A 22,057-nucleotide genomic window follows, 5' to 3' on the forward strand; every position below is an offset into this window, starting at 1 on the left:
TAGAGTAAAAGCAGCGCCCTGTTAGATAAAATCGTTTAAAAACAAAAAAATTCAGGTGACTTACCTCAGTAATTGTAATAACCAAAGATATTAGTAGCACAGGCAGCGCGTTTCACGGGTCTAAACCCGCTTCCTCAGGCCAATGACAGTGCTAAACAGAGAAAGTTTAGCATAGGGAGGCTCCCTATGTACAATCATAAAAACTTGCACAGTAAAGCCCCTTCTACACCATGCAATTTCACGTGCGAACGAATTCGATTAGATCAATTTAAATCCAACATGTACGATCAGGATTCGATCGTGTGATCGATTTTTGGTTAGTTTTCAATGCAAAATCGATCACATGGGTTTAATCAATCTAATCGAATTCAATCCAATTGAATGCGATCGATAGCACGTGAAATTGCATAGTGTAGAGGGGGCTTAAAGTGAACCAGAGTCTAAGCACCCTCATGTATTTTAATATATATCTATCTCTATCTCTATCTCTATCTCTATCTCTATCTCTATCTCTATCTCTATCTCTATCTCTATCTCTATCTCTATCTCTATCTCTATCTCTATCTCTATCTCTATCTCTATCTCTATCTCTATCTCTATCTCTATCTCTATCTCTATCTCTATCTCTATCTCTATCTCTATCTCTATCTCTATCTCTATCTCTATCTCTATCTCTATCTCTATCTCTATCTCTATCTCTATCTCTATCTCTATCTCTATCTCTATCTCTATCTCTATCTCTATCTCTATCTCTATCTCTATCTCTATCTCTATCTCTATCTCTATCTCTATCTCTATCTCTATCTCTATCTCTATCTCTATCTCTATCTCTATCTCTATCTCTATCTCTATCTCTATCTCTATCTCTATCTCTATCTCTATCTCTATCTCTATCTCTATCTCTATCTCTATCTCTATCTCTATCTCTATCTCTATCTCTATCTCTATCTCTATCTCTATCTCTATCTCTATCTCTATCTCTATCTCTATCTCTATCTCTATCTCTATCTCTATCTCTATCTCTATCTCTATCTCTATCTCTATCTCTATCTCTATCTCTATCTCTATCTCTATCTCTATCTCTATCTCTATCTCTATCTCTATCTCTATCTCTATCTCTATCTCTATCTCTATCTCTATCTCTATCTCTATCTCTATCTCTATCTCTATCTCTATCTCTATCTCTATCTCTATCTCTATCTCTATCTCTATCTCTATCTCTATCTCTATCTCTATCTCTATCTCTATCTCTATCTCTATCTCTATCTCTATCTCTATCTCTATCTCTATCTCTATCTCTATCTCTATCTCTATCTCTATCTCTATCTCTATCTCTATCTCTATCTCTATCTCTATCTCTATCTCTATCTCTATCTCTATCTCACCCTACCCTGCTTTCTGTTTCATTCTTTACTGCTCAGCCTTCTAATCAGTCCTGATATAATCCGAGACTGAGCATTCAGTCTGGCTTTGCTCAGTAATCATTATAGCTGAGTCATTCTAGCAGAGCCACAAGGGAGCAGGCTTGGGCTTGAAAAGACAGACAAAGCTATAATGATTCCTGAGCAAAGCCAGACTGAATGCTCAGTCTGGGATTTTATCAGGGCTGATTAGAAGCAGGCTGAACAGTGAAAAATGTAACAGAGCAGGGTAGGGGTTTTCTCTGATGTTCCCACTGATATATATGGTAAAATGCACAAGGATGCTTTGTCTCTGGTTCACTTTAAAGGCCATCAGAACATTGAAATATCACCTGCAGAAAGACATTGGGCTCAATCTACTAAGACCTGTTCTGTTAAAAGTTAATGTGAGGTAAATTGCCTCATGCAGAAAAATAAACCTTAGTTTAGTCCTCACTAAGATTTTCACACATGCAGTAATGGTTAGTGAACTGAAGCCACGTTTTCAGTAAATTACCAAAGACCTGTAATTAAAGAAACTCTGTAACAAAATGTTCACCCTTATTTCTTCTATCCTATAAGTTCCTATACCTGTTCTAATGTGGTCTGTCTTAACCAGTTCGGCCCATCTGGACAAGCTTCCTCGTCCAGATAAGCGCTGGTGGGCGCGCCCCCGCGCGCGCTCCAGCTGCCCGCCGCTAGCCCCACGATCAGTGAATGGGAATATAATTCCCATTCACCGATCTAACTTCCCCGCAGAAATACCGACGCTTTCTCTCCAGAGAGCGCGGTATTTCTGCCCCCAGGAAACTTCTCCCCAGCATTTTAGTTCCTGGATGCGAGATCGTTCGCATCCAGGACTTTTTTCACTGTGGCCATCTTGTGGCCAAATAGTAAACTGCACCCACATACATTTTTAATAAAAAAAAAATTATTTTACATTGAAAATTAGCAATTTCCCTCCCACACCAAAAATTACCCACATACACTTTTTTATTAAAATAAAATAAAAAAACAGTTACCAAGGGTCTGAACTTTTTAAATATGCATGTCAAGAGAATATGTTATATTTAAAATTATAAGCTTATAAATAGTGATGGACGCAAATTGAAAAAAATGCATCTTTATTTCTAAATGAAATATCGGCACCATAAATTGTGATAGGGACATCGTTTAAACGGTGTAATAACCGGGACAGATGAGCAAATAAAATACATGAGTTTTAATTACGGTAGCGTATATTAATTTCAAACTATAATGGCCAAAAACTGAGAAATATTTTTTTTTCCATTTCTTTCTTAATCTTCCTGTTAAAATAGATTTAGAAAAAAAAAAATTCTTAGCAAAATGTACTACCCAAAGAAAGCCTAATTAGTGGCGGAAAAAACAAGATATAGATCAATTCATTGTGATAAGTAGTAATAAAGTTATAGGCGAATGAATGGGAGGTGAACGTTGCTCGGATGCATGAGATTTTCGGACTGCGGTGCTGAACCGGTTAAGGTGGCCATACACTGGTCGATTTGCCACCAGATTGACCAACCGATAGATCCCGCTCTGATCAAAAGCATGGCTGCATTTACTGTAAACAGGTTATGAATCATTTTCAGCATAAAATTGATTCACCATCTGTAAAGCTGCCCCCCCCCAAATACATTACCTGTCTTCTCCGCTCTGGGCTCCAGCTTCACTGTACTTCCTGTCTGGGGAAGTTTAAACAGTAGAGGGCGCTTTACTGTTTAAACTTCCTGCCAGGACAGGAAGAAGTGAAGCCTGCCGGACTCGGAGCCCAGCACGGAGTAGAAGCAGCGGGGACTTGCGCCGGCCGGATCAGGTAATATATTTCTGCTGTCGTCGGGCATTCGAACACCGCTATCGACGCACTCCTGACCCGCCAGCGATCGAGCTAAATCTTCCGCACGGATAGGAACGACGAATCGACGAACTATCGATTTCGGACGGAAATTGATCGGCCGGTCAGCGTTTGCGCAACGATTTTACAGCCGATTCGATCAGTGATCGAATCGGATGTATATCGGTGGGAAAATCGGTAAGTGTATGGGCCCCTTAACTGCAGCCTTTTCTAGTTGCACAGGGGCTGTATGATCTGTTACAGTGATGTTCTCCCACTTCTGTGCTGTGACAGCATTATAAAAGAGGCATGCTACCTTTTTATCCCCTATGAATCTGTGTATTAGTCTTAAAGGGGGCATGAGGTTTGGGGGATATTAAAAAAAAAAAAGTGCTCTGTCACCGTCCTCTTGCACAGTCTGGATCCTCTGCAATTCATCCCTGAAAGTTCTTTGGGGCAGGTGGAGTCCAGCTGTATGTACTGCACAAGTTGGTAATTTACCTCCATTGGTCAGTAATTTTAGCTTTCCATGAGGTAACAACCTTAGGCCTCTTATGATCTAGAGCCTAGGTTCTCAACGTGTGGTACGCATACCCCAGGTGGTACTTCTGATGGTTCCAGGGGGTACTCGGGCTTGATATACTTATCCAAGAATAAGAAATTTAGAGTTTTAGAAAATGATAAATCTTGTTTAAACAACACCAAATTGGTGTTTTAGCTAATTAAAAGCAATAGTAAATGCTTGGAAATTGTTTAGAACCATGTATTTTGTACCACAATTAAATATATATTTGTCAAGGGGTACTTGTGATAATGTTTCCTATGCTAGGGGGTACTTGGTGAGTACAGGGCTTTAAAAGGGGTACATACCAATAATATGTTGAGAAACACTGTTCTAGAGTACTTAATCATACAGGTTAATAAATTGTAAGAATGGATCACTGAACAGTAAAGTATATCAGAGCATATGATCCCTGAAAAAATAGTAGTCAAAACATTAAAGGGGCACTATGGCTAATTTCTTATATTTTAGACACTTTAACATAAATATTTGTTTGTGCAGCAATGTTATTGACATTTAATGTGGCTGATTGCTTTTTATTTTTACACTGGCAATATCCATTTATTGCTAATGAGTCACGTCGGAAGATTTCCTTACTGACGCCAGATCAGCATAATCCATTGCGTTGTAGGAGGCATCTGACGTTTGTCTGTTTAGCCGATTCCCCGACTCCCCCCCCCCCCCCCCCCCCCCGCCTGTCTGCTCAGTGAGGATTATTCCAACTGTGACTGCACGCTTTGTGCAGTTACTGATACCTGTGCAGCCGCCGTACGGCTCAATACTTTCAAGCTGCCCGCTGAGGACCCCTTATTTCAAGCTGGCACAGCTACGGACACCCATTGTCCGTTGCTGTGGTAACCAGCAATCGGCTTTTCAAGTGCGCACTCTGCGGACAATAGGTGTCCGTAGCTGTGCCAGCTTGAAATAAGGGGTCCTAAGCAGGCAGCGTGAAAGTATAGAGCCGTACGGCACCGGTCTGTACGGCGGCTGCACAGGTATCAGTAACTGCACAAAGCGTGCAGTCACAGTTGGAATAATCCTCACTGAGCAGACAGGGAGGGGATGGGGGGGGGGGGGGATCGGCTAAACAGACTAACGTCAGATGCCTCCTACAACGCAATGGATTATGCTGATCTGGCGTCAGTAAGGAAATCTTCCGACGTGACTCATTAGCCATAAATGGATATTGCCAGTGTAAAAATAAAAAGCAAACCGCCACATTAAATGTCAATAACACTGCTGCACAAACAAATATTTATGTTAAAGTGACTAAAATAGAAGAAAATAGCCATAGTGCCCCTTTAATACCCAAGAGCAACAGGCTCAGTAGGAAAAGTAACCACTGGTGCTGGTGGACGCAAAGATGCATCATAATCTGGAATATTCTTGTGTTCCTACAAAGCTCCCATTTTATGCAAAAAATGTAAAACCAAAATCTAGTTTTACGTGTGATTTCAAAAAGTTTATTTCATGTCCTAAGCATATTTTCGAATTTCTTGTTTCTCTTCAGGTGAAGATGCTCAATTTGAAATGGACATCTAATCTCCAGGATCCCAGTCAAGAGCTCACAAGACTTGTGTGCGCCTGACTTGGCAAATAGGATCATGTAATGAGAAATCCGTCAATGGCGTATTCTTGCGTAGCAACCTGCCCTTCCTGGTGCCAAAGGTCAACGCAACTAGGCTCCTTCCCGTTCCCCCACCACCTTCCTCCTTTTTATCTCTCCTCCCATGATTAATCCCACCACAACAACTATAATAGTCTGGAGGTGGTAAAGAGACTTTGTAACCGATTTATCAGTGGCTTGATGTTGGCAAGTTGAAATAACATGCCAATTTGTACTGTAGCTTTGCAAATACTCGTGAATGATGGGTGGCAGAAATGGAAATTGTACAATGCATTTTTTCATTCTCCTGAACTTTTTTTTTTTTTTTTCCCTCCATTTTCTGCTCAGTGTTCAACATGGTTTGGAAGGTTTTTCCAAGACCAAAGATGGATTTGTTTGAAGTGTTTTGGCTCTTCATTCCTTAAAAATAAATCGGTCACTCTGTACCTCAGAAAAATCTATCTGGGTACTGTGGTCTTGCCACTTTTTGATGGCACTAGTCCTGCTACAGAGGCCCTCCTCTACAAAGCCTAGACTTTTTTTTTTTTTTTTTTTTTCCCCTCCATTCTTTCGCTTCTTCCTCTGCCTCCTTTTTGAATTTTTTGTTTCTACATTTCAATCACCTGCCATCCTTAAGGCACCCATTAAGCACATTATCATGTGTATTCAAAAATGAATTTGGAGGTACTGAATTTTCGTAGGGTCATTTATATCCTTATCCATTTTGGTACATCTAAGTTTGACTTGTGTACCAATGAAATGGAGCTTAACTTTTTTTTTTTTTATCTTGTCAGTCGCAAAAAAGTGAATGTTGGATCAGTTTTCCATCCCAGAAACAAACTGGTTAATACTACACGTTTCTGGGAGAGGTTTTTTTCTTTTTCTTTTTATATATGATGTTTCTGGTCTCTCCCGCTTTATCCTCTAAAGGATACAGTCTGTGTGAGAGGGGCAAAGTACAACTTAGGACTGTAATAAAAACTGCAACCAGAAAACATGCAAAACTTACCGTATACAAGCATTGATTTGGTAATACCTGGTGCTGGTTTGTATTTAAGTTTCTTTCCATGCTTTGCTTTAATCAATGATCTACTTTAGTAAATCAATCGCCAAAATGTAATTTTATTTTTTCTCCCCATCCATAGAGGCATTAAGAGGAATGTATAGGCCAAACATGATCAAATATGAATTTTAGAAGAATACACATTTAGTGCTAATGAAGCTTGCAGCACATTTCTGATTTGTTGAGCTCTGAATTTTTGATTTCAGGCTTTCCCACTTTCTTTTTTTTTCCTTAAATGGATGCAATTTCATCGTTTATGATCCAAAATGGCTGACAATCTTTGTGACATTGCCAAGTGAGGCAGAGGTTCCATTTTGAAGCGTAGGTCTCTAATTGGAAGAGGTAATCTTCACAGAATAAGCAAGCTGTGTGGGCCTTACCCAGCCTCTTCCCATGACTTCTACTATTGTACTGCCTCTGCCATTCAATATGCTGTTTAACTCCATGTTTCCTTTTCTTCCCCCCCCCCCCCCCAGAGCATTTTTTTTTCCTTGGGACAATTTTAGACAAAAGGTGGATTTATAACAAAACTATAAAAACATTAAAACACAACCAAACAAAGCCTGTTTTTCTTTAGCTTGATTTGCTTTGTTAAAGTACATTTAAAATATATTTCACAATGGATTGCATTTAGTTATATGTGCTACAGAGTGTAGCAATTTAAGTATTTTGATTTTGTTAAATGTGAATGGAGAATCGAACACTGCTGTCAGGAGACATGATTACTATAGAGTTTGTGTATTTTGAGTATGCAAACCCACAAATGCCTATAGACTGCTGAGCTGAGGGATAGGATCAGGGCCATTTTCATTTTCTTCCAGTTGCTTTATGAGGCGTATACCCTACCCCACTTTTTTTTTTTTTTTGTTGACCTTCCTGTAATTTGACTGAAAATCCTAATGTTTGACATACAGTAGTTTTTGTCATTCAGCCATGGTTAGTTTGCATCCTCTCCTTAGTAGGTTGAGGCTCTTATCAGCCCCCTCCCTTTTTTGTTTTTAAAAATAGACTTTGACTTTCAGAGCTAGATCTTTCAGAGAAGACCATCTGTATAAAGCTTTCTTTGACCAGGCAAATTCTACTCCCTTTGCTTCTGGTTATGACTGTATTGTGGGGGGGTATGTTGTGTTTGTGCAAGGCTCCACACCCATCTAGCCCTTCCTACTGAAGATGCAGCTCTCCGAGACCTGATCGCATGAGCGGGGCAATATGTCATAAAATTAACTATAGGGCAAATGGTTAAATCACGTTTGAATTGTTTTAGTCAAAGCACTTGTCACTTTGCCATAGCTTTGCAGTTTTTACAGCTCTCAAGGTGATGCCGCAAGTTCCTATTTTAGATTTGTAGGTATCTTTGTCCTCCTGATCATTGGACAGGTATGTGTATTTCAAGGCTGACTGCAAAACGTTACAAGTCTTTTGAGTAAAACAGTTTGTCACTGTATAGTTACGCACAGGTAATGCTTGTCATTTTGCTTCTGTCTCTTCCCATTTATGATTGGCTTAGCTGACAAAGGTGCTTGATCTACTACACTAGACTGCTGCAGACTCATAAAGTGCCCACTCTGCTCCTTTCTTAAAGCAGTTCCAGACTGATGGAGTGAAAAGTGACCTGGTGGCGCACACGGCCATCCTTCATAAAGGTGCTCTCACCAAGCCACATTCCCTGGAGCTAGATATATTCAATGTCAGGGGAGGTGGATGAGCTGTCACTCCTTGGACTGTGTAAAGTCCAGCAACCTTAACCTAAGAATGCAGTGGAATTCCTGTGGATTCCCATGGCTTGTACAGCTAGCAGTTAGCTGTCATTAGACAGAGACCGTAAATGCTGAGCTAGGTTTTTTTTGTTGTTGTTTTTTTTTACAGGAGCTTGTATGTTCTGCTGTCAACATCAGTTTCCCCAATCGGCTTACATGGCCTTTTTTTCCTTTCACCTAAAAATGTGACCAAGTTACAGATTTACAAAACTGGCTTCTTACTATCATTGTGAAATCAGTTGTGGAACATAGAGCCCCAGAAGAAATTTGTCCTTTAAAATATCATTGTATCAAGGCAAGCTGTCGTGTGAGGTGTTTGTTGTTTTTTTTTTTTTGGTTTTTTATTTTTCCCTTTCAGACTGTACCAAACTGGTATTCTTTGTAGCTTACAAATGTGTGGTTTAAAATATGGACCTCTAATTTGTCAGAAACCAAATAAAGAACTAGCAAATGGAAGTGCCAATCACGGTACATCTTTTGACCATTACAGACTTGCATTAGTTGACCTGAAACCGGTATGCTTTCAAGTCTTTATGCCACTTTGGCAGTCAGAAGCCGAATGCTAATTGGGCATTACTTGGACTGTATTTTTTTTTTTTTTAATTCTATTCTGGCCTTATGCAGATTTGTTTGTAATACTCAGGTATAGCAAAAGAGTGGGAAAAACACTTTTTGCTTACACCCGGATCAGCCAGACCATTTTAAGACAAATTTATTGTATATAGTTGCTCTAATCTGTTATACTATGTACAGAATTTTACACACTTGTGAAGGACTGTAAAACTGCATCTGTGTTTGAAGGCAAAAGGAATTTCATATTAAAACATAAAAGCTGCATTACCAAGAGTAGTATTTGCATAATCCACACGTCCAGTTATTTTTGACTGATAGGTTGTCCCCTTTACTACAGTGATGCCTGAATTCAGATGGCTAGACATTCCTAAATTGATACTCCAAACACTTCAAATGACTTCCAAGGTTTGTAGTGTATATGCATATCCCTGAAACATCTGAGTGGGGATGAGTTTAATACCTTCATTTGTGTGATTAAAAAAAAAATTGATGGAACAAATCTCCATTGAGCTCTACAACAAATATTTCTGTATTCTGCTACAGTGCAATTGTGATTGACATCCCTGCTGTAGTGTCTTGCCCTGAAATTGTACCTGAAATGAGTATAACAGAATAATGTATACTTATCTGGGGCTTCCTCTAGCCCCATGTACTTGGGTAGCTCTGTTTTGTCTTCAATCTTCTCTGTTAGGAAGGTTTCTAACTCACCAGTCAGGCTGCACTGTTCATTCGAGGGCTGGCTACGCATGCTCCCACCACAGGGAGCGTTCTGTACCTGCAGGCAACTGGTGCACGACAGGGCTACGCATATGCAGTCTGGCTGGTGCGACTGAAGCCTTCCTTAACTGGAAGATTGAAAACCAACAGAAGAGGATGGTGACATAGACCACCAAGAACATGGGGCTAAAGGAAGCACCAAGTAAGTAAAAAAAAAAAAAAAAAAATAAAAAAAAAAACTCTACGCTCCTTGGGAGTTTATCACTTTAAAGGAAACCTATCTGCCATGCCATGTCTGGACATGTTTACATGCCTAGCTGGTGGGCATTTGATAAAGCATTAATTCCAATGATTTTTAAACAAGCAAGCCCTGTCCCATGATCCCTTCATCCAGTATCCCTTTCTTTAGATGTACTTTCCTCTAGGTAGATGGGAGTTTGCTGTAAATTGCTGGCTAGGCTGGGACAGTGTTTACTTGACAGTTCAAGGGTTTGGGGCTGTTAATGAAGATTTCTTTGAATTAAACTATCCCTAAAGTTATATTGGTTGTCATTTTCAAACACTTCCGCCAATCTAACCAGTTATGGAAGATCACTTGGGGCCCGTTTCCACCAGCTACAGATTTGCAGCATTTCCCTGCATGCGAGCTGCGTGGGGAAAATGCTGCTTATCTGTAGCGTAGCTTGCTGTCCAGCCCATGCGGATTTATGCAGCCAAATATGCTTTTTTCTGTCCCTGAAAAGTTTCTTTGACTCTGTTTAGCATAAGGTACAGAAACACTTTTTCTGGGAGTTGATTTAGGCTCACATTGTTTTTCTAGAGAACTACTTCCTTTTGGACTTGTCAGATGAGAAGTGTTTATCTAATTTGCAGGGTTTGGCAGAATGCTGACTGAAGACTATCTGAACATTGTTCAGATGTTTTGCTGCTGATAATTTTTGAAGGACAAAAAAATAAAGTAATAGTGTTAGAAAATTTTTATTTTTTAATTCCCAGTCATGTGATAATTAATGAATTTTTAATTGAATGCTGCTTTCACAATATGGATAATGCATCCATCCATTTGTACTTATTCTTCAGATCTACATGGCCCCTTTTCGACAGGAGGCTGAAGGTGGTAAATTCACTGCCTGTCAGCTGCTCCCCTGCATGGGTTGGGCATTAGTAAGGTGGCTCCCCTATCAAGTTACATCTGACTGTAGCGGTTGTTCTTCCCTTAAAACAGGTTGTAAGTTTTTTTTTTTTTGGGGGGGGGGGGGGGGGATTATTATGCTGCTAGGTAACACCACTAAGTCCAATGTTAAAAGGCGTGGTGTTAGACTGTCAAATTGTGGAGAAGGAACATCAATGAAGCTTCTGCAGGCATTTATGCACTGACCATTAAGCTCTAGGCACTGTCTTCTCTTCTATGCCTCAGTAAGGGTCAGGAAGAACACCAGCTTGGTATGTGGGTACAGCTAGTTTTCTATCCCAGACAAGTTAAAGTTAATGAGGTGAACCTCAGGCAAGAAAATATATATTTGCCTAAGAGGGAAGTCTCTAGATCCTCCTGAGGTTTCCTATGGCCTTCTCCCAACCACCATAGCTGTCTGGGATCCTTCTGAAGATTGACTGCTCCCCATTCATGCACGAGCATGCCTGTGTGATAAATAAGATCCGCTCCTACACTAGAGGCTCCAGCTTACTGCACAGATGTGGCTGTGCTAGCGCAGTCGGAAATCCAATAAGCTCTTGTCAGATTTCTTTCGGTGACTGTACACAGCGATAGTGGGGATTGGGAGCGTGAGGGAAATCTCTGCAGGATTCAGGAGTTTTCCTCTTCAATCAGTATCAATCTATTTTTTTTGCTGTAAGGTTGCCTCGGTTACACTGTAATAGCAATCTATGGGCATCATGTCTTGGAGCCCTTCAGTATCTATGATGGGACTACTAGTCCAAGGAAATAGAGATTTACCAGGGAAGTGGCGTTGTTAATCAGTAGCTTACCTGACATTAAGAACAAACTTTTTTGCAGTATATTTCCCTATATCGCCACTAGCGATGCAGATAATTCCAGCTAGCAAGCAGATTTCATCACTTGGACAATCAAAGGCCATTCATGATTTTTTTTTTTTTTTTTTTTTTTTTTTTATTGGCCCAATATCCAAGGTGCACACAGGCTGTAATTTCTGGTATCTCATTAAATCATCCACAATATACATGGGAAAACAGACACCCAGTTCCATAGTAGTGCAGGGCAAACAAACTTTCTCTCTGCAACTTTATATGATGGAGCGGTGAATCACACGAGTGAGAAAAATTATATGAATAATTTGCTGTAAGGTCCTGCCAACTCCAATTAAGCATCTAGTAAAATACATGAAGTGTAGAGGAGGTAGTTATAAAACCCAAGAAATCAGAAGAAAAACTTGTTTTGGAGGTAGGCATCCCTTTTTAAAGCTCATGTTGCCATTGACAAAGGAGCAGCAATTTAGTGTGCTGAGCAAATAATTTATGGATACAGCTGTCAATTTTAACAAGTAATCTGTCTTCTGTTGGTAATGGTGCAAGGTTGTGGATTCTTGCAGTTTATTAAATGGCCTGCAGGGGTCAGTAAGTAAACATAAGAAAAATGCTTTTTTTTTCTTTTTTTGTATAAGAAGCCAGTAAGCATTTCTTTGCTAAATTGACCTTTACCACCAAGCCTCTTAAATTAAAATCAGGATTATTCTGAAGAAAGTCTGTGTATGTCTGTTATTGAGTCCGTTTAATTTTATTATGGGTTGGTGCAGAAATTATTCATAGCAACATTCTCAGACCTGTCCTGTGCATGTCTGCAGATGTTCACATACGTAGGTAATGTGTGTTTTGCATAGTCTAATGCTGGGCATAAGCGGCTCTATTCTCCCGCTCGACTCTACACGCGATTCCCTTATCTTCCGCTCGTTTTCCTTTTTCCATTGTGCTCAGTGTGGAATCGAACGACGAAACAATCGGGCGGGAGATCAGACATGTCAAATTATCTATCGAGCTGTGTATTCCCAGCATTACGATGGTCACCCACCACTCAATTTTTGAAATCTCTTTTCAATTCAAGAATTGTTATACATTTTTCTGACAGTAACATTTCAAAAATCTGACCAATATACCACACACATGTTCAATGTTTAACCTGTTATGAAAAAAAAGATTGAGAACACTGAGAAAATTGCTTGGAAGTATATATAAGGACATTGACCATCTACCACACACACACCAATTATCATAAAAATTGATCAGGAAAAAAAATCCAGTAGTACCGATAGACTTATCAAATAAAAAGGGAAATCTGATTTGGATTACTTGCTTGAATTAAACCTTTTGATTTTCTGGGGGAAAATTTGATCGTTAACAAATTGCTGTAAAATCGAAATATTTCATTGTATTGTGCGTGACCACCAATGTTTCTGGCACTGAAATGAATGACTTAAAGCTATTACTGAAGAGTAGGACTCCAGTAGCAATTATAAGGGAGAGATTTTACTTATGGTGAATGGACATGGCCTTTTCTTGCATACCACACATAGTGTCCAACCAATTGTGTGTGGAAACAAGTTTCCTACACCCCATTCCCCCCCCCCCCCCCCCATATGGAAATTGCCTTAGGCTATGTTCACAGTGGGATAGTTATAATGCAACTGACCATTATAAACCTCTCATTGCATTCTTATCACTGTGAACTGCAATGGCGACTGGACTTTAATAGAAGGCCTGTAGGCAGTGAGTAATGCTGGAGATACACGGTACGTTTTTGTACCGTGTATTGACCAGCTGATCCGGCCAGCTGATATTAAGCTGTCCTGATCAAGCCGCTCGATCCCCGCCGGTGGACAATGGCAGGGAATTGAGCGCTGATAAGGAAACGCCGGTGGGGATGCGGCTGGGTTCAGTCTGGCGGCTAATCAGCCGCCGGATCGAACCGTGTATTCCTGGCATTCGAACAATGTGCTCAGTTACAATGCTGTACTGTGAACAGGCCTATAGAATTGTATGGCCAATGAGTTAACAATGTAGAATTACTCTGCAACACAACTGACCACTGGTAACAGGGTCAAAGTGCTGCCACATGTTATCCAGGTGTTGCTTCGTATTCAGTTAAGCATGCAGTCAATAAGTATGCTTTACTGTTAATGGCCTCAATCCACTTTGCTTAACTCCTGTCTTTAATAACATTTCTAGAGTTATTATCATGGTGATGAAGCATGTAGTATTTAGGAAACATTTTACTTCAGGCAAACCTAAATTTAACTCTTCAATCCTTAAAATAACTCCAGAATTCTAAAGTTAGACAGGCAGTTAATTGTGTGTGAAAATAACTACAGAGGCAGTAATTTAAGTACAGAGGAGGTAACTTAACCACTTCTCTACCACGGGGTTTTTCACCTAAAAACCACAGCAATTTTCACATTTAAGGGAGGCAAGGGTTAATGGGGGTATAATTTATTTAAAAAAAACCTCACTGATGCTGATCAGTCACTAATGCTGTGTTAGTTATCTGAGATCCTCTCAAGAGTGATCTCAGTAACTGTAACAGCATAGTGACTGATACAATGTTTACACACATTCTGCATGAATAAGCACTGTCATTGGCTTTGTGAACACATGTTCACATCAGCCAACCACAGACCAGCGGTTGCCCGACGCATATGCACGTCCGCGTGCACGCGAACGCGATCGCGCACAGCAGGAAAATAAACAGGAGTTTCCTATCTACGCCCCTGTGACTCAGGTGAATTTTAAAGGGGCGTAGATAAGCGTGGCAGAGGTTGTTAAGTGGTTAAGGAATGAAGAGATCATATAACTCACTGTGTGGTGGCAAGTTTTCTCTTGCCTTATTATCTCCAGTATCATCTTAGTGAATTGAGGCCAATGTGTTTTGCAGTAACGTGGTGTGTTACGATGCTGCAGGCTGTTAAACTGCTGAACTCTGAATGTCGCTATAGGTGATGCATTGTGACAAAGTGGCTGTTGTGCTGTGATGCACAACTGTGAACAAAGTAGTGGATAGGTTCCACACAGTTTATTACCTATATGTCAAAATTATTAATTTCTTGCTTGTTGATGGTTTAACCATGTAAGGACTGTGGTAAACTACACCTCCCCCCCCCGTGACCAGGCCATTTTTTTACTAATTGTACCACTGCAGCTTTAAGGCCTTTCTGCAGGTTTGCACAACTCAGCGCACATCCTGTGACAGTGGATTACCTTTCTGCCTCTGGAGGGGACAGCCGACTGACACAGCTGTCCCCTGTGCAGCCTTATTAGACAGTGGTTTTGCTGTCTAACAGTCTTCGAGTGGCAATCGCAGTGATTCTGGGGCTGCTGCTGCTGCGTTAATGCCAATTGGTGTGGAGCGGTTGGCTTAAGGGCATTTTTTTTAAAAATTGTGAAAATCACTTAGGTGTAAAAATAAATTGTATCTGGTCCAACAGATTTTGCAAAAATGTCTTTATTTGGTATAGGTGAAAAACAAACCACCAGTGGCTGTGAATATAACCGTAAATCAAGCCATTGCTTAGCATAGGGCCCTTTCACATGGGCAGCTAACAAGCAGTGAATTCACCACCTGTCAGCTGCTCTCCAGCACTGGCCGGTCGATTGTTAGCACACAGTACCGGCGCTGTGCAGGTCCACACACACACACACACACAAAAGCTTGGACTCTACATGTTGCATTCTTCCGCCGCCCAGTAACACCACCGCAGGTCAATGCTTGACATGTGGTGTTACAACTGCTGCAATTCGGCTGCATTTAAATTGCACTGGTGGGTGGCAGAGGGGAGATGGAATTGCTTGGCAAAGGTGCGTAGTTCAGCTGCCTGTCTCAAAGGGGCATGCAATACAATTTTCCTCACTTTTGGTTTATTTTGAATTTGCATGCAGTCGCTTCAAGTTTCATAATACCTAGATAAAGGAAGGCTCTGAATGGTATAAAACTTCCTGTTCCACTTCTTGGCCTGTCATGGTAGTGCTGTCCCCAGTTGTGCATGAGAAATACAAATGCAGGTTCGATAGCAACAAGTCTGAATCCATGCATGCACTGTATTGATGTGTTTGTGCTCGGGGACTGCCAAAAGTTCTGAAGAGTGTCTGAGAACTTCCGAACAGCTATTTAGTGGGAGTGTCGACCAGGGATAATGCAGGAACATACAGATGTGTGCAAAACAGGCCATGCAGGAACGATGGGACAAACCGAAAAGTCTATGTTCAGGTCAGTCACATGTCCTAAAAGTTTATATACCTGTATAGGGTTGCCAGATGGGTAGCTACTTCCTCAGCACAGAGCCAGCTATGCCCACCTTCGTCCTTTGCTGTGAGGCACAGGGAAGAAGTTGTCTGATCTGTACTGTGCACTGAGGGGGAGATGACTCGTGATTTCAAAGACTCATCTAGCCAATTCTAGCCTTGGTGGCTGAAGCATCCCCAGATAATGGGGAGCCTGGGGGTCACCGGATATAAATTTTATATATGTTAATATAGCGCTGACATTTTCTGCAGCGCTGTACAGAGTATATTGTCTTGTTGCTTAACTGTCCCTCTGATGGGCTCACAATCTAATCCCTACATTACTCATATGTGTATGTATTGTGTAGTGTAAAGGCTCATACACACTTCAGACTATAGTCTTTGGAAAATGAAAGCTCACAGACCAATCTTACCACCCTTCATGTAGTATGAGAGCAATACCGTCAGTCTTTTCTATGGAGCTGAACTCCCCATCAGAAAAAAATCTTTGCCAGATGCTGCACAGACACAAAAGATCAGTAGCTGCAAAAGATCTGTTCCTGCAAATTGCATTCATAGTCTATGAGATCTGCAGATCATCATACACACCATGTTTAACTGACATTTATCTAGCTACAGAGCAGCCCTCCCCACAAAGCCAATCTTTCTTAGAGGAAGGTTTATTTTAAACTTATATAATTTTGCTTGTGTTACTTTAAAGGGAACAGTGTGTGTCATTGAGGAGCTAATATTGAGGCTGAGCATCATTACTTTTGTATGGGTTGTTCCTCTGGTCCCATCTGTATGGGATGTACCATTCCTGGCACTGTTGTGGACTAGAGGAGCAGCTCACTCAATTAGAATTATGGGGAAGTTTTTTTTTTTTTCTTTTATCTTTGTTTTTTACATTTCAATGTTGCTTTGCTGATCTTTGAAAAGGTATTTTACTGAGGTGTGAAAACCTTTCCTGTGAGAAACCAAAGTAGAGTTAATTTAACAGGGGCCCTTAAGTCTATTCCCAGTATAGACACTATCTACATGGACCATGTTAGGTTTTTTTTTCTGAGCACTGAGTTCCTTTCACATCCCAAAAACGTCATACATGTGTAGGGGAATGAATGGGAAAATCCATTCCCGTTTGTTGATCTAAGCCCCCGCAATGATCTGCTGCTTCTATGAGAAACAGCGCGATCATTGTGATTTTCCCAGCCTCCTAGTGCTTCCTGTAAGCGTCCTTCCGAACGCTTACAGGTCGCATGAACACAAACTCACTGTGGCCAAATAGTAAAACTACACCCTAAAGCATTTTACATATACATTAGTTTTACACAATAAATCAACTCATTACCTCCCACACGCCTCAATTTTTATTTATTTTTTTTTTTAATCAAAAAAAAATACAATAAAAAAATAGTTACCTTAAGGACTGAACTTTTTAAATATTTGTCAAGAGGGTATAACACTGTTACTTCATAAACTACGGGCTTGTAATTAGGGATGGATGCAAAACTGAAAAAAATGCACCTTTATTTCCAAATAAAATATTGGCGCCAAACATTGTGATAGGGACATCATTTAAACGGTTTTATAACCGGGACAAATGGGCAAATACATTTCATGGGTTTTAATTACAGTAGCATGCATTATTAAAAAACTGTAATGGCCAAAAACTGAAATTTTTTTTCTTATTTACCCATTAAACACATTTAGAATAAAATAATTCTTGGCATAATGTCCCACGTAAAGAAAGCCTAATTGGTGGTTAAAAAAAACAAGATAGTTCATTTCATTGCGATAAGTAATGATAAAGTTATAGACGAATGAATGGAAGGAGCGCTGAAAGGTGAAAATTGCTCTGGTGTTTAAGGGGTAAAACCCCTCAGTGGTGAAGTGGTCTTTGGATCTCCTGGCAAGCACTAGCAGCTGGACACACTACATCTCCCGGCATACATCAGCGGCCGGGAACGTGTTGGACCCACGGGCACTTTGAGCTGCCATAGTGACCATTGCAAGATGGATGCCCTTAATAATTTAACACTGCACACTAAAAAAAGCCAATATTTACAAACCTCTCAGAGAAGGTTCATTTTAAATATATACAGTTATAAGTGACAGCAAAATCTTGTCAGAACAAAGGAATTGTTAGAAGAAAATATTGAGCTTCTAAGAGGAACTGACTGCAAGGTAACTAATATTCATTTGCAGATACATCATGTATTTTAAATAAATATACTTGGTTCAGTGAGCAGGGATGAGCAGAAACTACGGCAGTGTGAATTTTTGCATCGTAGTTCGTAGGCGAAGTCTCAAAACTACGTGTACGATTTTCCACATAGCGAAGTACCGTTACGCGTAGTTTACGCCCATACGTGTATTTCTCATGTGTATTGCGAAGTAAACTACAAATGCGTTATTTGCGTTTATTTTACGATTGTATGCATACAAAATTACGCATTGGAAAGGGGAATTACGCATAGAAAAGTTACTGGTACAAGCATTTTGCAGGGGAAGTCATGCGTACATTTTTATGCATAATGAACTACGCTACGCACTACGCGTAATTGCGTATTTTAATGTGTAGTCTACGAAATGCATACGAAGTAAATATTTGATTGTGAAGCCGTAGTTTGGCAAAGCGTAATTGCGTAAAACTATGCGTAGTTCCAGCGTAGCGAAGTTGGCTGACTAGAACCATCCCTGTTCAGTAGAACATTGTGGGAGAAAACCTGGGAGTTAAAGAGACTCTGAAGCGAGAATAAATCCCGCTTCAGAGCTCATAAATAGCAGGGGCACGTGTGCCCCTGAACCGCCGCTATAGCGCGGCTTAACGGGGTCCCTTCACCCCCAAAACGACCACTGCGACACTTAGTGGGAAATTTGGTCGTGATTTATTGCTTCCTGGAGGCAGGGCTAACGGCTGCAGCCCTGCCTCCAGTCGCGTCTGTCAGCGGCGCATCGCCGCCTCTCCCCCGCCCCTCTCAGTGAAGGAAGACTGAGAGGGGTGGGGGAGAGGCGGAGATACGTGCTGACAGACGCGCGTGGGGCAGGGCTGCGGCGGCTAGCCCTGCCCCAACCAGGAAGCGCTCCCCGGGTGTATCGAGGGGGATTTGGGGGTGAAGGGACCCCCGTTAAGCCGCGCTATAGCGGCGTTTTAGCAGGGGCACACATGCCCCTGCTATTTATAAGGTCTGAAGCGAGATTTATTCTCGCTTCAGACTCTCTTTAAGTTAAATGAATAGGGGCAAAGGACCTTTAACAATATACATTAAAGGAAACCAGAGCTGAATAAAATAAGTTTTATATATACCCAGAGATTCCTCCAGCCCCATCGCTTCCATGCCACAGTCCTCCACTGTCTGCAGCTCCATTATCGGGTCTCATCACCTCTGTCAGTCAGGGCAACTGACGTAAGAGAAGTGCGCTCTTTGCGTATCTCTACAGCAGCCGCTGAGGAGATACATAGAGGGCACACTTCTGCGTAGACTAGCTGAAGTGACGGGACCTGATACCTGATACCGGAGCACAGCTCGTGGGAGTGGATGGCGCTGGAGAAAGCCCCGGGTATGTATAAAAGGTTTATTTTATTCAGCTCTGGTACACTTTAAGAGTGCTACCCACTACACCACTGTTGCTTATGACCTTGGTCTGAACAACCGGTCGTTTGGCAAAATCAGACGTGTGTATGTACCTTAACTGACAAAATAGTGTACAAGTGATTAGGGAGGCTGGCTGGTTTAAATTCACAGCTTTAAAGGATACCAGAGCTGAATAAAGCTAGAAGGGGGGGCTTCAGTTGAAAGGGGGCATACACTGGCACCTGTCCTGATGCCCACCGCTTCCCCTGTATCTTACCTAAATGCCCCCAGGTGCCCGGAGTCGGCATTACTGCGTAGGTGCTGGCTGGGCTGCCCACGTCCTACATGCTCATGTCTCAATTACATCATGCGCACTGCGCTCGTGGCCATGGGCGTGCGCCGTAAGACGCAGTATAGCCTAACTTCGGCGACCAGGAAGAGGATCGAGGGGTTTTAGGTAAGATATGGGGGGCAGAAAGAACGGAAGGGAGCAGTGGGCATCAGGACAGGTTAACTATATGCCTGCTCCCCCTGTTTTTCTAGCTTTATTCAGCTCTGGTATCCTGGGACCAATGTTGCGGAAAAAGTAAAGCCGTTACAATCTGAAAGCCTGACAGGTTTTGGGCCAGACTATCTCCTCATAGGGGATTCTCAGGGTTTTCTTTAACAGCATTTTCTGAACAGCAGTTTAACTGCCCAAATAGTAAGATACCAGCCAGCCTCCCTAATCACTTGCACACTATTTTGTCAGTTAAGGTACATACACACGTCTGATTTTGCCAAACGACCGGTTGTTCAGACTGGGTCATTTGGACGTCAAATCGGGCGTGTGTACAAGTGATTATTTGGCTGATAAGCCTGGTTTTGATGGATCTGCTTGGTGGATCGATCAAAACCAGTCTTATCTGCCAAACGATCGTTTGTACACACGCCCGATTTGACGTCTGAACGACCGGGCGTTTAGAAAAATCAGACGTGTGTATGTACCTTTACACTTTGCAACTGCTGTTCAGGAAATGCTGTTGAAAACAAAAGAAAACCCTGAGATTCCCTCATGAGGAGATGGACTGGCACAAAACCTGTCGGTTCTGTCAGATTTTAACTGTCTACTTTTTATGCAATGGTCCTTTAAAGAGACACTGAAGTCTCTTAAAAATCCATTTATTACGAAGGCGCATGCGCGAGCCGCGGGAGATGGCCGCATAGGACAAGAGCTCCGTCCACCGCCGCCGCTAACAGCGATCCCCTCCACTCCCCCATCCTCACAGACGTGCGGTTCTGAAGGAGACAACCTCCGCACTCTCTCCTGCACCACATGACCGGCAAAGGGGCCCAGAGAACCACGACTACAGCAGGCACCATGGAGAAATTCCTGCGCCCTCCTCCCAGCCAAGATGGCGCCGACCACGCAGCCCTGCCAGAATCACATCCCTCTGATCAGGCAAGTGCAGGGGGGGGAACACGCAGCCTCTCACAGCAGCTGTGCTGGAACAAACCCTCAACAGACATTACCATAGCCTTCATGACTCCCTGCAGAACGTTATCTTCTGTGCAGGAGTTACGGGCTGACATATCAGGGCTGGGGGAGCGCACGCAGGCACTAGAAGACAAGATGGATGCTATAACTCTAAAGCAGGCTGACTTAGCTGAGGAGCAGCAACTCATGTAGACTGACATAAAATCAATACGCATAGCACAGGAAGACATGGAAAACGGGGAATGGAGACAAAATGTACGCATTAAAAGGGGTATGCATATCTCTGAAAAGTGAACACATTGAGGCCTATCTGAAAGAACTGTTCCACGCCATTCTTCCTGACATGCCAGAAGAAATTTGCAGGATCGACAGGGCCCATAGATCCTTAGGTGAGCGACGCCCTGGCACTCAAAGACCCAAAGACATTATTGCGAAACTACATTACTATGAGGCTAAAGACGCCCTGTTTAGAGCTCTTAGAAATAAAGCCACCATTTCATTCAAAGGAGATGATATTGCCATCTACAACGACCTTTCATTGATTACTTTGGCAAAACGCAGAGCTCTCAGACCGGTTACACAACTACTCAGAGATGCTAATATCCCATACAAATGGGGCTTTCCTTTCCGATTGATTGTAAACAAACAGGGCCTGATCCTCACTCTCTCTGACTTTGACGATGCCCCCCTATTCCTTAAACAAACGGGGCTTAAACTTCCTACTACATCTGCATCTACGACTCGCTCATCACCCATGTCTTCACCCCCACGGAAGGTGCGACATATCTCGGAATGGTCGAAAGGTCCAGTTCGCAGTATCACCTACCCTGACAGAGCTGACAACATGGAAGATCAACCATCTGGAACTTGAATAACGGCTTCAGCCCTTTTCTTTTTGTATTCCACAGAGATAAGACAATATCTCTAGCATGTCCACTTATTTTTCTACTTGGGTTCCCTGTTTTTTCCCTTTCATGACCTCTGAACCTTATCTCCTCAAATCTCAAACTGAACTAAGTATGCTTCTAAAGCAGGTGGTGGAACGAGATTTTCTTTACCACTATGCACATATGTTGATTATGATGGTTGTTATTTGCCTTCTCCTGAGATTCCTCATGTACCTCCGGGGGACCCTTCCTCTATTTGATCAACCGCCCCTGCGGATGGTCAACCTGAAGAGGTCTCCACACAGGCAACAGTTTTATGTTGCCCCTATACATCGCCACTGGTTC

The 22,057-nt window shown here is 41.8% G+C and overlaps 1 protein-coding gene across 1 annotated transcript in view; it reads left to right on the forward strand.

Annotated features, from left to right (window-relative positions):
* Nucleotides 1-12,248, forward strand: part of EIF4EBP2 (eukaryotic translation initiation factor 4E binding protein 2) — a 33,312-nt gene extending 21,064 nt beyond the window's left edge. The window contains exon 3 of the mRNA XM_068257851.1: nt 5,325-12,248. Coding sequence (XP_068113952.1) covers nt 5,325-5,356 — 32 coding nt within the window. The 3' untranslated portion in view covers nt 5,357-12,248. The remainder of the gene's footprint in view (nt 1-5,324) is intronic.
* The last annotated feature ends 9,809 nt before the right edge of the window (nt 12,249-22,057 follow it).

This window comes from Hyperolius riggenbachi, chromosome 10 (assembly GCF_040937935.1).
Source record: "Hyperolius riggenbachi isolate aHypRig1 chromosome 10, aHypRig1.pri, whole genome shotgun sequence".
In the NCBI taxonomy this organism is placed as follows: Eukaryota; Metazoa; Chordata; class Amphibia; order Anura; family Hyperoliidae; genus Hyperolius; species Hyperolius riggenbachi.